This window comes from Chrysemys picta, chromosome 23 (genome assembly GCF_011386835.1).
Source record: "Chrysemys picta bellii isolate R12L10 chromosome 23, ASM1138683v2, whole genome shotgun sequence".
Lineage (NCBI taxonomy): Eukaryota > Metazoa > Chordata > Testudines > Emydidae > Chrysemys > Chrysemys picta.
This window is the reverse complement of record NC_088813.1, coordinates 4,506,785-4,526,034: the sequence shown is the minus strand read 5'-3', so window position 1 is coordinate 4,526,034 and position 19,250 is coordinate 4,506,785. Positions and strand designations below refer to the sequence as shown.

General features: G+C 46.1%; 1 protein-coding gene across 2 annotated transcripts; it reads left to right on the top strand.

Annotated features, from left to right (window-relative positions):
- Nucleotides 1–53: 53 nt before the first annotated feature.
- On the top strand, nucleotides 54–15,080 carry SNRNP40 (small nuclear ribonucleoprotein U5 subunit 40). Of its 2 annotated transcripts, XM_005286216.5 has the most exons (10): nucleotides 56–302; nucleotides 967–1,096; nucleotides 3,411–3,504; nucleotides 4,394–4,559; nucleotides 5,773–5,895; nucleotides 7,049–7,169; nucleotides 8,947–9,029; nucleotides 9,466–9,527; nucleotides 12,836–12,939; nucleotides 14,594–15,080. In XM_005286216.5, the coding sequence occupies exons 1-10, from the start codon at nucleotides 153–155 to the stop codon at nucleotides 14,641–14,643; spliced, it is 1,083 nt and encodes a 360-aa protein (XP_005286273.2). In that variant the 5' UTR covers nucleotides 56–152; the 3' UTR covers nucleotides 14,644–15,080. The 2 variants fall into 2 exon arrangements, with proteins under 2 accessions (XP_065433034.1, XP_005286273.2); XM_065576962.1 differs by lacking the exons at nucleotides 12,836–12,939; nucleotides 14,594–15,080 and adding an exon at nucleotides 12,653–12,813 and having other exon boundaries at nucleotides 54–302.
- Nucleotides 15,081–19,250: the final 4,170 nt, after the last annotated feature.

Genomic DNA, 19,250 nt, shown 5'->3' with positions numbered 1-19,250 from the left:
GGTGGCGCGGTGGGCGCTCGCAACCAATCAGAGCGGGGAAACTGGGCAGTTCCGTCCAATGGGTGGAGGACGGGGGCGGAGCTTGGCTGCTCCGGTGTCAAACCTCTGAGGCCTAGCTCGGCTCGGAGCCTCGAGGCCGAGTAGCTGCGGCGATGATCGAGCAGCAGAAGCGCAAGGGGCCGGGCCCGGAGCTGGCGCTGGTGGCGGCGGCGGCGGCGGCGGCCAAGCGGCCCCGGCACGAGCTGCTGCTGGGGCCCGGCCCGGGCGGGGGGCCGCCGCCTCCGGGGGCCCTGCTGCAGGCGGTGAGTCCCGGCCCCAGGGTCCCTGCCCCCGCCGCCGCCCCCCGCTTCCTCACGGGCCCTCCCTGTGTCCCCCGCCAACAGCACGTGCTCTCCCCTCGCGGGGGAGGGGGTCACTCAGTGCCAAGCCTGGCCCCGGGTTCCCACTGCCGGGACGGGCCGCTCCAGGAGCCCGACGCCGTGTCAGTGCCCCGCAGCGTCCCCAGCTCCTTCCCTGTCTCCCTCTGTGCCTTCCCCTGCACCCTGAGCAAGGGGGGGCAGACTTGAACCCCTCACAAGAGAGCCCTGGGGGCAGGGGAGCAGTTACCCAGCACCCGTCTCTGGACTCCTGTTATAATCTGGTTTAGCTTCATCGTGTCGTTCCTACGGTTGTAATAGCTATACTGACACCAACTTGCGATGTGACTTTAGACAAGTTATTTCACCGCACTGTGCCTCAGTTTCCACATCTGTAAAATGGGAACAGTACTTACCGCCCCATAGCGGAGTTGTGAGGTTTGATATGTGCTTTGAGATTCTTTGGGAAATGGGGACAGAGAAGTGGAAATGTTAGCTTAGTAAAACCGGTAAGGGAGTTATGATTTTTTTTCTGTCCTACTTCCCCACACCGCAAACATTCTGGTTCATGGGTTTCATTATCTCTCTCTGCATCTCCTTTGTGTTTTAGGGCCCTCCACGATGTTCCTCCCTCCAGGCACCCATAATGCTGCTCTCGGGACACGAAGGAGAAGTTTACTGTTGCAAATTTCATCCTAATGGAGCCACTTTAGCATCTGCCGGATTTGACAGACTCATCTGTGAGTTTGTAATGATTGGTAGTTTGTGATATGAGCTGATTTTCTGACAAAATCCAGTGTTGCTGTAAACTGCTTTCTATGCATTCAAATGCCTATGGAGTGAGCTGTTGTGAGCACAGAATGCTGATAGCTTGGCATTGACCTTTTATGTACTTCTAAGACTATTTCAAAGTGTTGCTGACCTAAAATCATCTGGGACCAACTCATGAGAGAGCCTGTCTCTCACCTGGTACCCCACCACATCAGTCAGTATTGGAGGGATTGTTCTTGCTCTCATTTTCTGAAGTGGAACTTGGCAACATTAACAACAGAATTATTATTGAACTCAGTCTCTTTGGCAGTCTCTCAGAGCCCACACTGAGCAACTTTCAGTCAGGAGGACTGGCACATTTATTTGATTTAGAACAGGGGTTTTCAAACTGGGGGTCAGGACCCCTCCAGGGGTCACAAGGTTATTACATGGGGGGTCATGAGCTGTCGGCCTCCTCCCCAAATCCCGCTTTACCTCCAGCATTTATAATGGTGTTAAATATATTAAAAAGTGTTTTAATGTATAAGGTGGGTCACACTCAGCAGCTTGCTATGTGAAAGGGGTCACCAGTACAAAAGTCTGAGAACCCCTGATTTAGAACTTGTCTACACTGGAAAATTACACAAGTTAAATTTAAATCTGTTTTTTAAATTGATATACTTAGACTGGTGCAAAGCCAGTGTAGATGCTCTTATTTTGCTTTAAAAGTGGTTCATTTCAATTTAACTTAATCTTGTTCTTAGTCGAGTTAAACTAAACCAGAAGCCATTCTTATACTGAAGAGTTTTTACTGAGGAATTTGCATCAGTTTAACTATGTCAGTTTAAATCAGCGGTTCTCAAACTCTTGTATTGGGGACCTCTTTCACACAGCAAGCCTCTGAGTGCAACCCTCCTCCCCCTTATAAATTAAAACCTTTTTTTTTATATTTAACACTATTCTAAATGCTGGAGGTGAAGTGTGGTTTGGGAGTGGAGGCTGACAGCTAGGGACCCCCAGTTTGAAAACTCCTGGTTTAAATTCACACGTAGGGTTATACCAGTGCAACTTTCCCATGTAAGGCTGTGACTTTATAGGACAGGGATCAGCAACCTTTGGCCGGAAGGGCGGCCAGCACATCCCCCGGCCCGCGCCGCTTCCTGCAGCCCCCATTGGCCTGGGACGGCGAACTGCGGCCAGTGGGAGCTGCGATCGGCTGAACTGCAGATGCGGCAGGTAAACAAACTGGCCCGGCCTGCCAGGGGCTTACCCTGATGGGCCGCGTGCCAAAGGTTGCCGATCCCTGTTATAGGATTATGCCTTACGCTAACTCTTGTGAGTAGCAGCATGGTACTGTTAGGTTTGTTTGGTTTTTTTACTGTTGTTTTTAATATGCAATTAAATCCATATTCATACAAACAGGCATATAAAGAGAAATCCTTCTACATAAGGAAAGATTGATCTGGGGCTCCTTTCACATCCCCATATATTTGTCACCTCTCTAAATTAAGAAGGATACAGAATGAAGGGTATAGGAAAGTTGAAACAGAGGCTTCTATTTACACTTATAATACAGGAGCCAACATGACACTCAAAAGTGATGAAAGGAAATAGTTTTCTACACAATGGATAATTAACCTGTGGAACTCACTGCAACAACATGCCATTGAGCCTAGTAGGATTCTAGAAAAGATTTTATATTTATATGGAAGTCATCCACGTTTACGTTCGATAGAATACATATTTATAAGGGAAATAAACCTTCCTGCTTCTGGGCATGAGGCAACCACTCATTGATGGGGAAAATTTTCTCGAATCCACTATGGGCAGACTGTTCCTTAATTGTCCATTACAGAGTTTCTTCCACCTTCCTCTGAAGAATCTGATACTATCCTGGGTCATTATCACAATTTCCATGTTCTTAACTGCCACTGACAGGTGGCCAAAAAAGCAAATTTTACCATACCATTCATAAACATACGAATGTCCAAAATAGAAAAATATTAAGACTTGGAGAGGCAGTGGAGGTATTTACTAAAATGTGCTTCCCTTATCCAGCTTGGTTTAAGAACACACACAAACCAATATTTAAGGTATATTTCAAATTTCAGCCATCTCTCTCACATGGAACTTGCATTGACCATTTAAAGGCTTCCTATTCCACAGAGTAAATACTTGGGTTTGGAGATGGTGCTGAATCCTATAGGTGCTTTATTTTAGAGAGCTCAGGAAGTGTCACTATAGTTACTTGGACAAATTGGTATTAAAACATAGTTTTGGGTTTGTTTGGTTTATTTTTTACAGTGCTGTGGCACGTGTATGGGGATTGTGATAATTTTGCCACCCTGAAGGGACACAGTGGAGCAGTTATGGAGTTGCACTATAACACTGATGGCAGGTAAATATCAGATGAAACTGACTTGACCTAGCATTAGCCTGCCTTGCTGCTGTTTCTGAATGAACTCTGCAAAATGTTTTGGGAAATAGTTTGCATGAAAGAAGCTGCTAAATGAAGGTCATGTTGTTTAGGTCTTGGGTAGAGATAGTAAAAGATCTTGGGTAAAAGATACTTGTAGTTGGCAAGGGGGATACTTGCTGTGGTGAATGTAAGCTGCTCTCCAGCTCCTCTTCAGAGCCACCAGCCAAGAGGAGAAGCAATGGTTGCCCCTCCCCGAAATATCTCAACATATTACGTCGGTTCTAGAGAGCAGGAGCAAAGAGTAAAGTCAACGTGACAAGTTCCAAGGCCCATGGATGGGGAGCAGAAGATCTAAAGCCTAGGCATTCTGTCCCATCCCTAGCAAGCAAATCTGTGAGAAAGTGGATGGGGGACTTTCAGTGTGAAAGAGAGAATGGAGGAGAGATTCGGGATGAGGAAAGAAAGATGGGGAAGGAGAAGTTGACTGGTAGGGACAGCTTCCCAAATTATCCAACACTATCTGAGGTTTTTACAAAAGATGTCCCTCCCCCTTCACCATTATCCCAAGCAATGTCAAGGAGATGAAATCTGGCAGGAAGCCAGCAGACACCCCTCCAGTAATTGAATTGCAAGATATATTCAAAATGGGCTTTTCACCATCATGCCACCCCTTGGTCCTGCTACAAAATCTCGAGCCATCTTTTGATATCAGCCTCTGAGTATTGGGCTTAGTCTTCTAGCTAGTGTCTGCTTAATTTTCTAACCCCTAGTCTTGGCTGTGTTTGTAGAGTAACAAAAGGGGTTGGGGCAGATATTTTATCACCCTTCAAGATTCCATAGCTGTGTCGTCTTTTTCCCCCCCAACCAGCATGCTCTTCTCAGCATCCACAGATAAAACGGTAGCTGTGTGGGATAGTGAGACTGGAGAAAGAGTGAAAAGGCTGAAGGGGCACACATCATTTGTTAACTCCTGTTATCCAGCGAGGCGGGGACCCCAGCTCGTTTGTACAGGCAGCGATGATGGAACAGTAAAGGTCAGTACTTCTGTATGGGCTGACTTTTGCAGTGATAGAGAATCTATGTACGCTAGATGACCCATCTGAATAAAGGACATTCAGCTTTGGTGACCTTTGCAAAAATAACTAATTAAATAAACCACTTGAGTAAAATTTTGTTCATCTGAGACCACTTCATCCAGAATTGCCTCTGAACCAAATACCAGCCTGAGTCACTTACCCATTAACTTCCTCAGTTATCCTCATATGCTGGCCCTGAAATGTTTTGGATAAACAGGACTAGATTGTTAAAACTAAAATCAAAATCCTAGAAAAGAACATGAGACTAAGCCTGGAAAATGGCTGGCTCCTTTTGTGAATCAAGACAGGGGTTTTTAAACTAGATTTTTCCTGGATCAGAGCTGCTGAGTGTGTTCAGTTCTGTCCTTAATTATGCTCTTGTAAATTCACCAGCTAACAACTAAACATAAAAGATAAATACTGTTCTCCTTCCCCCTGCCCCAAACCCCATCACCACCATTTGGGCAGGCATTACTAAGGCACCACAGAAGTGTCCATATTAAAGCAGTCTAACCTACATTATTAGATCCTCTTTGGGGAATGGAGTTACATTTATACAGCATCATAGAAATATAGGGCTGGATGGGCCGTCAATTGGTCATCTAGTCCATCCCTCCAGCCCCACACTGAGGCCGAGTTAAGTGGACCATCCCTGACAGGTATTTGTCTCAGCTGTTCTTAAAAACCTCCAGTGATGGGGATTCCAGAACCTCCCTAGGTAATGTGTTCCAGTTTTTCCTAATAACTAACCTAAATCTCTCTTGCTGCAATCTAAACTGATTGCTTCTTGTCCTGCTCTTGGTGGACATGGAGAACAATTTGATCACCATCCTCTTTGTGACAACCTGTTACATATTTGAAGACTATTGTCGTGTCCCCCCTCAGCTTTCATGTGCTTTATGTGGTGCTTTGTAGTGAACTTAGTTTTAAGGTTTGGAAAAAATGCAGTCTGATTTTTCCCTGTCTCTCCCCGCCACTTGAAAACATACATATTTGTGTCAGGACAACAGGTTTCATCTGTCCTGTAGAGATCCTCCACGTGTTCTTCCCCCAAATTCAGCCCTTGAGCACTTTGACAATGTGGGGGGTACCGATCTGACTCCTTAGCTGTACTGTGAAATGTGTGGTGTGCGTATAACTTTAAAAACGTTTGCTTTCTGTGTCCCTTCAGCTGTGGGATATTCGTAAAAAAGCTGCTGTCCAGACATTTCAGAACACTTACCAGGTATTAGCAGTGACCTTCAATGACACCAGTGATCAGATTCTATCCGGAGGCATAGACAACGATATCAAGGTATGTTGACTGTTTACTTGCACTTTCCTATTGTAACTATCCCAAACAGACTCCCCAAACCTTTTATGTTAGCCCAGATGATGATGTGGGTAATGGGCATGATATGGTAGTGGGCTAGTCTTGTTTATATTCATCTTGTATTAAGTGTCAGACTTCCACGTTTTTCCTAAAGAGCCAGACTGATTTGGCGGTGTTGAGCGGCTTCTATGATAAACTTAGCCTCTGCAAACCCGGCTCCAGTTTCCTACTAGGACGTGATTCTGTTAGGTAAGATAGGGACAGGCTGGTACTAAGATGTCTGCTAAGCTCACATTTAGTTTAAATGAAACCGTGATCAGCTATTTTTGAGTTATGTGGTCTGCAGAACAGTTCTTACATGACTATATAGCACAGCTGGTGGTGGTGTCTCCATCTTATCTAGGGCCTGGGCAAGTCAGTGCTAGGCATGGGGAGTGCTGACCTGGTGAAGGGGCTGTCACGCAGATGAAGCACTAGAGCAACGTCATTTCTGGCTGACCATTTGAAGCTTAAGGGTTCCACGATCTCTTTTTTTCAAGGAGAACAGAGCACAGCCTCTGGGTCCTGGCCGCCATGCCCTCTCTCTGTCAGACAGTTTGTAGCTCCAAAGTGTTGGTAGGGTTATCACTGACCATTGATTGTCTGTCACTTTGCTGCCAGCATCTAGCTCCTTACTGCCTAAAGCAGGGGTACCTTGGGCAGGAAGTATATGAAGCCATACATCCCATGCCTGGGACAGATGTGCAGGCTTAATTCTTCTAATTCACCAGTTCCAATCCAGCCCAGCAGTGAGTGAGAGTTGTTCCCAGCTCATGACTCTTCTGTTCAGGTGCCTGTGTGAAAAGAGTTGAGGACTGAGGTCCCAGTCAGTTCTCTTGGGGTAGGCGTGTGCATCACAATTTGCACTAATTAGACTCTGGTGAGAGTACCAACAAGGGGGCCTTTGCAGCTGTCTCTCTAGGTCAGGCTTGAGACAAATGGTGAGCAGAACTTTGCGCTGTTGCTGCCTGTGATGTACCAGTTCTGTGGGTTCAGCTTCCAGAGCGGTCAGGCCAGCTTCTTCCACTCTTACCAATTGCATTGCAGCTTCCTTACATGGAGAACCAAATGACAATACCGTGTGCTTTTCTTAAAGGTATGGGACCTTCGCCAGAACAAACTAACGTACACAATGAGAGGGCATGCCGACTCGGTGACCGGCCTCAGTTTGAGTTCAGAAGGCTCTTACTTGCTTTCCAACGCAATGGACAACACAGGTAATTGCCACAGCTTGCCATTGTAGGAATCTGAGTGCAGCCATGTGGGTAGCGCTCACACCTCTGAGAGCTACAGCTGGTTAAGGAGTGGGATTGCATAGCATTGTGAGAGGAATAACTCAGTGTAATTGGGTGCCAAAGGATCAAAGGAAGATCTAGGCTGAACTTGTCTGATAGACTGACGATAGTGTGTGTGTGTAAGGGATAATTCCAGTTATAGTGACTTTCTGCTTACAATGATGCTTTTTCATGAAAAGGGTGACTGCAGAGGGAGGGCTCGTCATCTTTTCAAAGTGAAGCGAGGGAGACTACAACACAAATTACTTAGGAGTGGAAAGCACTGTGGATATTCAGGGAGGAACAACCCCACCTTGTCAGGACCTAAGTTAGCTGACCCAAATCTATCCTGCTATCTCTGATTCCATAATATTCAGCATTGCAAGAGCCAGATAGTTCAGCTGACACCCCAAGCACAATGAATTGGAATGAGTGTTTCGGGGTTTACTGATCTAAAATAGCCTCCGGTTTAGAGAACCTGGTAATGTCTTGGCACAAGGTACTGAAGGAAGGATGGAATTTCAGCCCTTTGTTCTGAATTTCCTGTTTCTTATGGGTTTAGCCAAGGAGCTAAGATGGTTTGAACATACTTGTAATAGCTTAAATATACTACCAGAAATACTTTTAATCCTTTTTTGTTTTAAATAACTTAACACTCATTTGTGGAGATGACAGCTCACATCGTCACTTTGTATGGTACAATAGCTAATGATCTTTAGCTAGTTGCTGACAGATGTCCAAAGCAGACTGCGAAGAGTTACAAAGGGATCTCACAAAACTGGGTGGCTGGGCAACAAAATGGCAGATGAAATTCAATGTTGATAAATGCAAAGTAATGCACATTGGAAAACATAACCCCAACTATACACACAAAATGATGGGGTCTAAATTAGCTGTTACCACTCAAGAAAGAGATCTTGGAGTCATTGTGTCTCTGAAAACATCCACTTAATGTGCAGCGGCCGTCAAAAAAGCGAACAGAATGTTGGGAATCCTTAGGAAAGGGATAGATAATAAGATAGTAAATATCATATTGCCTCTATATAAATCTGTGGTACACCCACATCTTGAATATTGCTTGTGGATTTGGTCGTCCCATCTCAAGAAAAATATATTGAAATTGGAAAAGATACAGAAAAAAGGAAACAAAGATTATTAGGGATATGGAACACCTTCCATCTGAGGAGAAATTAAAAAGACTGGGACAGTTCAGCTTGGAAAAGAGACGACTAAGGGGGGATATGATAGAGGTCTAGAAAATCATGACTGGTGTGGAGAAAGTGAATAAAGAAATGTTATTTACTCTTTCTCATAACACAAGAACTAGGGCCACCAAATAAAATGAATAGGCAGCAGGTTTAAAACAAACAAAAGGAAGTATTTTTCACACAACGCACGGTCAACCTGTGGAACTCTTTACCAGAGGATGTTGTGAAGTCCAAGACTATAACAGGGTTCAAAAAAGAACTAGATAAGTTGATGGAGGATAGGCCCATCATGATGGGCAGGGATGCAAAACCATGTTCTGAAGTGTCCCTAGCCTCTGTTGCTAGAAGCTGGGAATGGGCGACGGGATGAATCACTTGATGATTGCCTGTTCTGTTCATTCCCTCTGAAGGACCTGGCATTGTCCACTGTGGGAAGACCGGATACTGGGCTAGATGGACCTTTGGTCTGACCCAGTCTAGCCGTTCTTATGTTCTTGTGTGCTCCATTACAGTTCGAATCTGGGATGTGCGACCGTTTGCCCCTAAAGAGAGATGTGTGAAGATATTCCAGGGGAATGTGCATAATTTTGAGAAGGTGAGTGTGCTCCTAATCGAAACAGTGCTCGTTAATGAAACACTGCAGCTGTCTAAAAAACAATTTACAGACAAATTAATAAACTCCAAAATATAAACTAGAAAAGATTTAATGAGGACTAGGGGCAAGATTAATGTGTAAAGGGGGATTCCAATTAAAGCTGCAGTAACTGGCTTTCTTTGCTCAATTCAGCTATAATTAGCTGTAAATTAAATATTTTCTACATTTAGTCTCTACTTTGTGTAAAATAACAAGGCTCTGGATGTTTCCAGCCATAAAATACAATCTCTTAACTCCAGGCTTCTCTTCCAAAAGCAGATCATTAAAGTGTGCTTTGTGATATTTAAAATCCCATGGTGACGTTATTTCAAACAAAGGGGGGAACCAAAAACTTCTCATATAAATGCGCACAGTTCCATTTCTGTTTGATTTGCAGAACCTTCTGAGATGCTCCTGGTCACCAGATGGGAGTAAAATAGCCGGCGGATCAGCAGATAGGTAAAACTGAATCATTGTGCTTCTCTCTGGCACCTTCCATCCCAAAGCACTTGACAATCACTAGCTGTGCCTCCTCATAATCCTGTGAGGTAAATTCGGTTAGACTCGTTTTCCAGATGGCACATACCAGCGATGAGCCCAAGGGCAGAGCTGAGAATGAAGCTGCAGTCCTAGCACAATATACTGCACTGTAATGTAACAATGGGAACGTAGTTGTTAAAATAGTATCCATCCTGTATTTATTACATGACGTGCAGTTATACTTGGAGGATAACAAAACCTTCAGCACTAACCGAATGGGGTTTGCAAAGGACTTACAATGCCAGACAAACATGGTCCTTTCGTGATCAAATTACAGAACAGCTGAGAGACTGAGTAATCTTTGTGTGATGCTTCCTCCAAGTGCTGCTCCATGAAATGCTAATGCTGTTATTGCTTAGACAGTAAAACAGCTGCTATTTATTAACACAGCTAGAGCTACGGCTGGTCCTTGATTGGACAGCGCAGCATGGTGACTCGGTTAAAACTACAGGCTGTTAGATTAGTTCCATGGGTGCAGGGTGAAGTCCCACAAACTGAAATTAGCTTTGTGTGTAATGTATAATCAAGTGCATGTGGTCCTATCTGTCCTGCCACGAGGTGGACACTGTATTCTGGACTTGTCAGAATCCTGTTCCACTAATATTTCTGTCTGCACATCTGCAAAATGTTTGGTTTCCTACCAGGACTTAAAAAAAAAAAAAAAAAAGTGAAAATAATGATTCTGCCTCTTTGAGGTGTAAAAGTTGGCTGCCAAGTAATGAGGCTTCCTGCTACATTACATGGACCCTCAAGATGACTAAATTTAGCTGGAGAGCCTTATGCCTGTAAAAGGACTATTTGCTGAGCCTTCAAGAGTTGGTTGTGGCTAAAAGAAGCAATTAAAAGTGCCTTGCCTCTTCCACAGCATTAATGAAAATAGATAACAGGGAGAATATTGGAGCAAAGATTTGTCACCGCTCTCACCTGCTCAGTTGAAATAGCTATACTCTAGTTTAAATGGATGCTGCATTAGATAAGGGTTCAGAACTTACCCATGCTTGTGGAGAGCATATTTTTTCTCTTTAAAGAGCTTTAATGAAGCAGGTAAAGTGTGGTTCCAGTCTGGAAAGTGACTATGGCTTGCTCAGCAGATCTGCTCTATGTGCATATCCAGAGTAGGACTTACCTACTTAATTGACCAAAAATAAGTTAACCCTGTGGAGCAACCCACATCTGGGAGAGGGAGCTGGATTCTGCCAGCTAAGAGTTGTTTACATTTCTAATTACAAGGCCCAATTCTGCCCCCTGTCACTCCTGTGAAACCATATAGACGGCAGTGAGATCGAACAGCTGTAAGGATTTGTTGACTCTTGATTACTGGTAATACATAAGCCAGAAACGGTGGGCTGGTGGCGGCTTGGCCCTCAGATCTCAGGCTGAGTTTGCAGGGCGGGCAGAAGAGACTTTTAAACAGAGCACCTCTGATTTGGAGAGAGATAAATATGGGGTCCCTGGGGCCTTTTGCAGAGAGACCTGTTTGAGTAGTACAACACTGTAGGTTGCCTTTATGCAGTTTTACTTGTCTGGTTGTCCTTTGTGCCCTCATTCTTTGCAATGTCCCTTTTGATAGATGTAATGATGCAGAGCAGTTGAGCCAGCCTTCTCATTCAGCCTAGCCAATTACTGCCGCATCAGAACTTTTCCCCCAGCTAGCAGAATTGGTTTGAGAGGCTGGTGATGTCCACGAAGAGCTCTTAGCATTTCCGTGCCAAAGCAGAAGAGAGAGCAGTCTAAATTTAGTCCATAACTGGCTGCTTTCCTGAGCCCACTTCAGTGAATTCTCTAAGATGTGAACCCTGTAATGAGTGGCGTTTCACGTGATAAAGCAGTTCTGGTGTATCTGAAAGGAAGTTATTCAGGTGGGACACATTGTGGTTTTGCCTCGTTTATAATACTTTGCTTAGAGCCCTTTCTCATTCTGATTGACAATAACCCCTAAAAATCTCACTCTAGCTAGGGTCACGTCTTCCAGTGAAACTTGGGCATTAGCTGAACAGCTACTCGCTCAGCCAGACTGGCAGCAAATGACACATAAATGAACCATATTTACAATTATACATTTCAGGCATTGGCCAGTTTGCATTTTTGGCTGTAGCATGATTTGCAGTGGGCTTTTTTCCTCAAAAGAAGTTCTCTTTGTAAACATAATCTGCTTAAAAGCTGAACTACTCATACTGCCAGCAGTTAATTTCTGACCCATCACATGGAAATATTCTAGTGTCTCCTTCACAGTGTCCTTCAGCCAAGGTGGCACAGCCGGACAAGACCCAGAAATGATGCAAACAGGGATGGGGGATGGAGACTAGGAAGAGATTAACAAAAGGGCTTCACAAAATCTGATCAACCCCCTCAGAAACTGCCACTGGGAAGTGAATCCTGACTTTGTAACCGTTTAGGAGATAGAAATCCGTCTATAAACGTTATTAACTGGGAGGAATTAAACTGTATCAAGAGTTGGTTTTAGTGGGAAATAATCAGCCATTCCTTGGTGGAACAACCTGTCTTTCTATAGCAGCGCTCGTCCCAAAGTGCACTGACACGCTCGCTGATGGTGACTGCTGCGGGGTGCTGCTGGGCGGCAGCTGTCTAGCAGCAAACAGCTGTGCTACACAATAGTTTGTCACAAACCGTGGAAAATGCTGCGATCCAGCTGAAATTTCAGGCTGAATTTGTAGGCAGGCGGAATGGTAACCGGGGACTTCCCCAGGACACTGGGGTGAGCATCTCTGCTCTTCCGAAGAGTTACGTAACCGCCAAAAGTCAGGAGCTCAGACCTGGTCTCATCCAGAGCCTGCACATCGGGTTCTCAGTGCCCTGTACTAGCATGCTGGGACATTGGCGCTCAGATAAAATCCCCACTGACACCCCTCCCGTCCCATATGCCACTTCATCTGAAATTATTATGGATGGGTGCACAGGGGCTCTGTGGCATGTAATTCCAGCCATTTGCCTCCTGTCTGAAATGCCCTAGAAGGGCTCTCACCCCTGCCCAGGCTGCTGCTCGCTGTCTAACCCTTTCTTTTGTCTGTGCCTGGTAATGACAGATTTTCATCTCCGAAGTAGTCTCTTGGCATGTTAAAGTTGGAAGACAATTGTAACTATTAAAGTGTAGCTGGGGAAATGTAAGTTACCAAGAAACCTAGACAAATTGGGGGCTGGAAGTTTCTTTCCTTTCTGAAGTCCTGCCATCAGGCAGCTTTCGCCCTCATACCGACTGTGTCTTGCAGGTTTGTTTATGTGTGGGATACAACCTCCAGGAGAATTCTCTACAAGCTGCCAGGCCATGCTGGCTCAGTAAACGAGGTGGCTTTCCATCCAGAGGAACCAATTAGTAAGTCTTATTGATTTGTCATGAAGCTCTAGTCTTCTGGGGAAATGAGCCCGAGTGCTGCTGAAATATTTCTAAGCCTGTATGCTAAGTGTAGGACTCCCTCAGAGCCCAAGAGAGGGGCACTGTGCTGTAGGGTTTCTGCAAGCAGCAATGCTGTCACCAGCAAGCAGCATAATAAAACCTTCTGTACGTTTCTTCACCTCACCTGGGCTGAGCTCCCCTCACAGCATTCTCAAACATAAAGGGGAAGCTCTGGAAATTAACACACATGCAAATTCAAGTGCATGTGAGGTGACCTTTTACCTGTTCCAGGAGGTACTGACAGACTCTGGTACCCAGATTGGGTGGGGTGGAGGGGAGATCTAACTCCATCTGCTAGATGGTTTTGAAAACCGTCATAATCACACTATGCCCTCTCTGTGCTTGTGCCAGCACTGCGTTAGCTGAGCCCATTCCTAACACCTGTTTCTTAGTACAGTCGTCTTTGTAGTACAGACCGGTCCTCAGGGTTGCATTGTTTCCATGGAAACAAAGACTCATAGTTATCATGGGTGGGTCGCCCATTGCATTGCCCAGGAAATCAACACGTGTCACCCCTGTAAATGCATTTTTCCCAGGAATGAAAATCTCCACAGAAGGTTGGGTGTGGGAATTCAGTGCCATGAATTATGGGTTTGTTCCTCGGTTATTCATTGTTCTGTCTGCAGGTCAGAGAAGGTGCTAAAAGCGCAGAGCAATCTTTCTCTCCACAGAGGGGGTTTGTTGTTTGCGATTGCATCCAGCTAAGTACTGCTTTGTGACTCAATCATTCATCTGGAAAAATAAACAAGCGATCTGTCCCCTCCGTGGGCAAGGGTTTATGAGAGTGACTCCTGTTAACATCAAAGGGAGTTAATCTTGTAAACCACTCCCTTCCTCCAAGACCCTCACACCTCTGCATGCGGAGGCACACAGACTTCCAAAGAGTGCTGAGATTATGGGCCTGAACCAGTAATCCTTAGACAAGAAAATCTCCAATTGACTTGCATGGGAGCCTGCTCTGGGCAACGGGGACAGCAGGTCTAGAGAGACGGTCACTGCATTTGAGATCTGTCATGAAGCCTCTGAACAACTATGTCTGAATTAAAGATGGTTCAGTGCTTTATTATGTTGGGATGACAGCTGAATTGTTTGTTTCATAACTATTGTGGAAAACAAGAATAATGGCCCATAGAGACTTTTGATAAAGAGATTACTCCCTCTAGTGGCTAGCGACCAGAATTAGAGTACTTACATGTCTGAGATCTGAACACTATTTTTGCAAAGAAAATAACATCTTTGACATTTGATCGGTATTTTTTTAAGGAGAACAGCAATAACCGTGTAAACATAGTGTCTAACTTAATATGAGGTATGCCTGCAATTGTAACTTGGGATAGAAAAATGTCAGTCGGTATCAGGAACATGCAAAATGTGATTAGCTATCAGTAAACTAATAATTCTGAAAAGCAGGCTGGGGAGAAAACCATTTTAGTTCAAAAGTTACTTTATAGGCACAAGATTGAGAACAAGTGAGATGGGTACTTAAATCCAAATGGGTGTTAACTCGTCTGCTGCTCAACTCTCCAATGGCTCTTAACGTTTTGATTTGGTCTCTCCCCCTCTCTCCTGACAGTACTCTCTGCATCTAGTGACAAGAGACTGTATATGGGAGAGATCCAGTGAAGATGAGAAGACTGCTTAATATTTGACCTTGACACCTTTGGTTTACAGAAGTAGAATTGAATTGCTTCTAACCGATGCCAGCCCCTTCAGACACATGTGGTAATGGAACTGGAAAATGTCAAGCCAGCTTCATTTGCAGAGCAAAATTTATGTCTTAACCAACAAGGCTTCAGAGAAGCTTTATCTGGATGCGCCTCCCACAAAGAGAAGAGGGGAATTTTTGGTAGGAAATGCGTTAGTCTAAAATGGTTGGAATTTTTAAGATGCTTCATGTGTTCCCACTTTCAGCTGCCGAAGAGGTTATTGGCCATTACCAGAATCACTTACAATTTATTGTCAAATGTGTTAAAATGCAGTAAGTGATTTGTATATTTCCTGTCCAGTTTCTCTTGGTTGTTTTTATACAGAAAAACTAAATAGACAACTTTTTATAAGAATTGTGCCTGGAATTTATTGCTCTGTTTTATACTTCTATTGTACAGTATTAAATGGGGAATTTCGCTTTAATGGAATCCAGGGAAAGAATCCACTTCATCTTCAGAGGAGCTGCTTTATTTTTTTATTCAGAGCAATAAAAATGATCACGCTGGAAAGAATTATCTGGCAGCCGCTGAAGCCTATTTTCTTGTTTTGAGTAAAAACCAGCCAAATGCTAGAAATACATTTTAAAGGGACAGAGTCAGAGTATTTAGTACTCAGCGGCCAAAGGAACCAGTCCAGTCCCTCTCCCCGTAGCCACAGTTTCTGCAGGGAGCATTTTTGGGGCTCTGTAGCAGAATGAAAGGGGCTAGTAGCAGGTTAGCCAGTCTCTCTCTCAGCCTGGCCTTTGATATTCCAGAAATTCATTTCTTTGCAGGGTGATCAGAAATCATCCCTCCACTGGGAGTCTGCATCTAGGCCAGTCCCCTGCCAAAGGGCAGAAATAGAACTGCTTTGCCCAGAAATCATTCTAGAGGGAGAGTTCAGGCTTTGTCCACACCCTTCCTTTATGGTTTAAAGTAGCTGTCAAATATCAGTCCCCTGACTAGAGTAAATGGGGTTGGACAGCACAAGTGAACCCATGGAAGTCCCCTAGCATGGCGGGGGGGTTGCCTCTCGACAAGGGTGCAGGGGGCTCTGATGCCCAAACATGGGTGTTTGGATGAGCGTGGTTCCCTCTTACCACAGTTCCTCTCTCAAGTGAATGGAAGTGTCTTTACAGAGCACCTGTGACCTGGGTGATTCAGGCTGCTCAGAGATACTGTTCTGGCCAACAGCCTTTGATCTAAACCCATCCTTTCCAAAAGTGCCTTCATCAGCTTTTCACCAAGCTGCTGGCTTAACCAGCTGTGCTCATTCGGGCTGCCTGCTGGGGGTTGGACAAGTAGGTGCAGTATTGGTTTGATCCTTGGGGCAAATTTTTCAAGTCTGTAAATCAAAAGTTCCCTGACTGCACAGGATAAATTCACCGCATGGTCTCTGTGCTCTGTTCTGAGCAGGGCTAAACACCCGACCTAGAGCTGTGTTCATAATGCCCCCAGATGGACATGCATGCTTGCAGGAACCCACATGTACAGATCTATGCCCCCCACATGATCTCTTGCAATGATCCCTAATCTCTTCCAGGCAGGGTCCCCACACCCAAGGACCTGTGGGCACCCTTCCATGGCACACCCCTCCCCTGAAGATGCACTGACCCTCAGTACAGAGGGCCTGTAGCCTGCCCTGTGCTGCTGTTCAGAAGAAGCCAGCGCTGGAGTGTATGTTTACTCAGCCTCTGCTGGGGTGGGTGGGTTTTATGGGGGAGAGCCTCTGTCAGAACTTTGTCCGGTGGTGCATAAAGAAGCACTGGAAGGTGGGCCAGCTTGGGGCTGTAAAGGTTAGAAGGGGTCTGGACAGCACAACCGAAGGGTGTTTCTCACGAGAGCCAGCGAGCTCAGAGCATGAGTGGCCCTGGGGAGCTCACTCTTCTGCACTGCATCCTGGCACTCAAAGCCCCAGCAATTTGCTGTTCTCTTTCCCCATGTACTCATAGACTTTAAGGCCGGCAGGGACCAACAGAATGATCTAGTCTGACCTGCAGAACCAGGCTAGAGAATATACCCAGTGATTACTGCATCCAGCCCAGAATCTCTGGTTGAGCTCCAGTGGCTCTTTGAGAGAGCTGGCTGGTCTTGATGTAAAGATTGCAAGTGATGGAGAATCCACCACATCCTTAGCAATGGGATGCCATCGTTAATGCAGCTTGTGCTTTGGGAAGCAAAGGGAGGAAAACCCAAACCCCCCTTCCTTTGAGAGTGTGCGTACTGCAGCGTCTGCCTTTGCTGAGCGTGTGGGGCCCTGTGATGGGCTGTACTCCCCACACCAGCTCTGCAAGCACTGAATTAGGCCAAGTGGGTCCAATCAGCCAAGTAAGCTGCCACTGGGGGAGCGTTAGGCTGTGTGGAGGGAGCGAACTAGAAGGAAGCTCACCTGTGAGGGGACTGGAGTGACTTCTATAAAGCCAGGAGGCTGGCAACAGTGTGGAGATCAGCGGGGAGGAAGCCTGCTGTCCCTCTGCCTGAGGTAGGGGAGAAGCAGCATGGGAGGGAGCAGTAAGGTTGGGGGTAGATGCAAACCTTAACTGTTCACTGCAGGGCCATGGACTGGGCCCCAGAGTAGAGGGCGGGCCTGGGTTCCCCTGCCAACCCCGGCAGAGTGGTATTACTAAGGGCAGCGGATACAAAGTCTGCCGGAGTGATGCTGCTTGTGGAGAGAAACTCTGACTGGCCCCCCTGGAAGGGGAAACTGCTGAGCGACCTGGCCAGAGAGCTGAGTATGAAGAGGAAGCAGCAGCTCCTGGAGCTAGAGAAGAGCCACAGACTGAGAGTGGCCGAGTGAAGCTACAGGAACCAGGGCCGGCTCCAGGCACCAGCGCAGGAAGCAGGTGCTTGGGGCAGCCCATGGAAAGGGGTGGCACAGCTGGGTCGGCGGCGGGTCCCTCAATCCTGCAGAGAGAAGGACCGGCTGCCGAATTGCCGCCGAAGAATGAAGGAGTGCGGTAGAGCAGCCGCCGAAGTGCTGTCGAGCGCGGCTTTATCTTTTTTTTCTCTTTGCTGCTTAGGGCCGGCTCCAGCATTTTTGCCACCCCGACAGGAAAGGGCATTGGCCTGGCAGAGCTAATCCCCAGAGCCACCAGGAGAAGGCACTGTCGGACAGTGAGCAGAGCACCCATTTTCCCTGTGTGCAATTGGTGCCTGGTGGAGTAATGTGAGAGCAAACTACCTTAAAGTGCGTGCTGCATTATGCACAATAAAACTGGGCCATAAACATTAACCGTGAGAGGGAAATTGCAGGGATCAAGTTGCCAAGAATGAGGCTTGTTCCTGACAGGAAAGGTGACCTGTTTTCCAGGCTTATCAAGCACCTCTGACCAATTTCCCCATCACGCAGGTTTGGGGGATCTGATAGACTGCAGCATCCTATCTTTTACCCTCCCCCCAATCTGCTTAACACCAGTTCACAGAAACAGCTTGCCTTACAGCCCCGTGTTCTTCGATGTGGTTCCAGATTTTAACGAAACTGTCAGAAATCCACCCTGAATCTCTTGAAAAATGCAATGGGTCCAACTGATCCCTGGGTTAATTCTGAAGCCAGTGGAATTAGAAGCCAAGGGTCTGGTTTGCTAATCCGTGGTTATTACATTCACATCAGGTTGGGGGAATTCAGCACAGAATGGATTGGGTGTGCTTAACAACACCGTGAAAGTTGTCAGCCTGTACGTGCATCTTTCACTGAACACTTCGTTGTAGCCAGCTGGAGGGGATGGCTTAACATGTTAAGCATCAGCTTTGAAAGAACTAGATTCCCTAGAACCCCAGGTTCCAAGCCCAGGAAGCTCAGTTTTGCCTGTTCTCATGCTGGGGTAAGGAATTAGGTTGGCTTCTGATCCCACACTGCCCTCAGACTGGTGTAAATCTGTTGACTGGGGATTACGGTGGACAAGAACCTGGATATGAATCAGCAGTGTGCCCTTGTAGCCTAGAAGGCTGGCTAATGGCATATTGGGCTGCATTAGTAGGAGCATTGCCAGCAAATAGAGGGAAGTGATTATTCCCCTCTATTCGGCACTAGTGAGGCCACATCTGGAATACTGTGTCCAGTTTTGGGCGCCCCACTACAGAAAGGATGTGGACAAATTAGAGAGTCTAGCAGAGGGCAATAAAAATGATTAGGGGGCTGGGGCACATGACTTATGAGGAGAGGCTGAGGGAACTGGGATTGTTTAGTCTGCAGAAGAGAAGAGTGAGGGGGGATTTGATAGCAGCCTTCAACTACCTGAAGGGGGGTTCCAAAGAGGATGGAGCTCGGCTGTTCTCAGTGGTAGCAGATGACAGAACAAGGAGTAATGGTCTCAAGTTGCAGTGGGGGAGGTCTAGGTTGGATATTAGGAAACACTATTTCACTAGGAGGGTGGTGAAGCATAGGAATGGGTTCCCTAGGGAGGTGGTGGAGTCTCCTTCCTTGGAGGTTTTTAAGGCCCAGCTTGACAAAGCTCTGGCTGGGATGATTTAGTTGGGGATTGGTCCTGCTTTGAGCAGGGGGTTGGACTAGATGACCTCCTGAGGTCCCTTCCAACCCTGATATTC

What these genes read in the sequence shown, in the direction of transcription:
- SNRNP40 (XM_005286216.5), top strand. Translation starts at nt 153, where the DNA reads ATGATCGAGCAGCAGAAGCGCAAGGGGCCGGGCCCGGAGCTGGCGCTG. An exon ending in CGGGGGCCCTGCTGCAGGCG is followed by an intron (nt 303 to 966) that starts GTGAGTCCCGGC and finishes TTTGTGTTTTAG; the next exon opens with GGCCCTCCACGATGTTCCTC. An exon ending in GCCGGCGGATCAGCAGATAG is followed by an intron (nt 9,528 to 12,835) that starts GTAAAACTGAAT and finishes TGTGTCTTGCAG; the next exon opens with GTTTGTTTATGTGTGGGATA.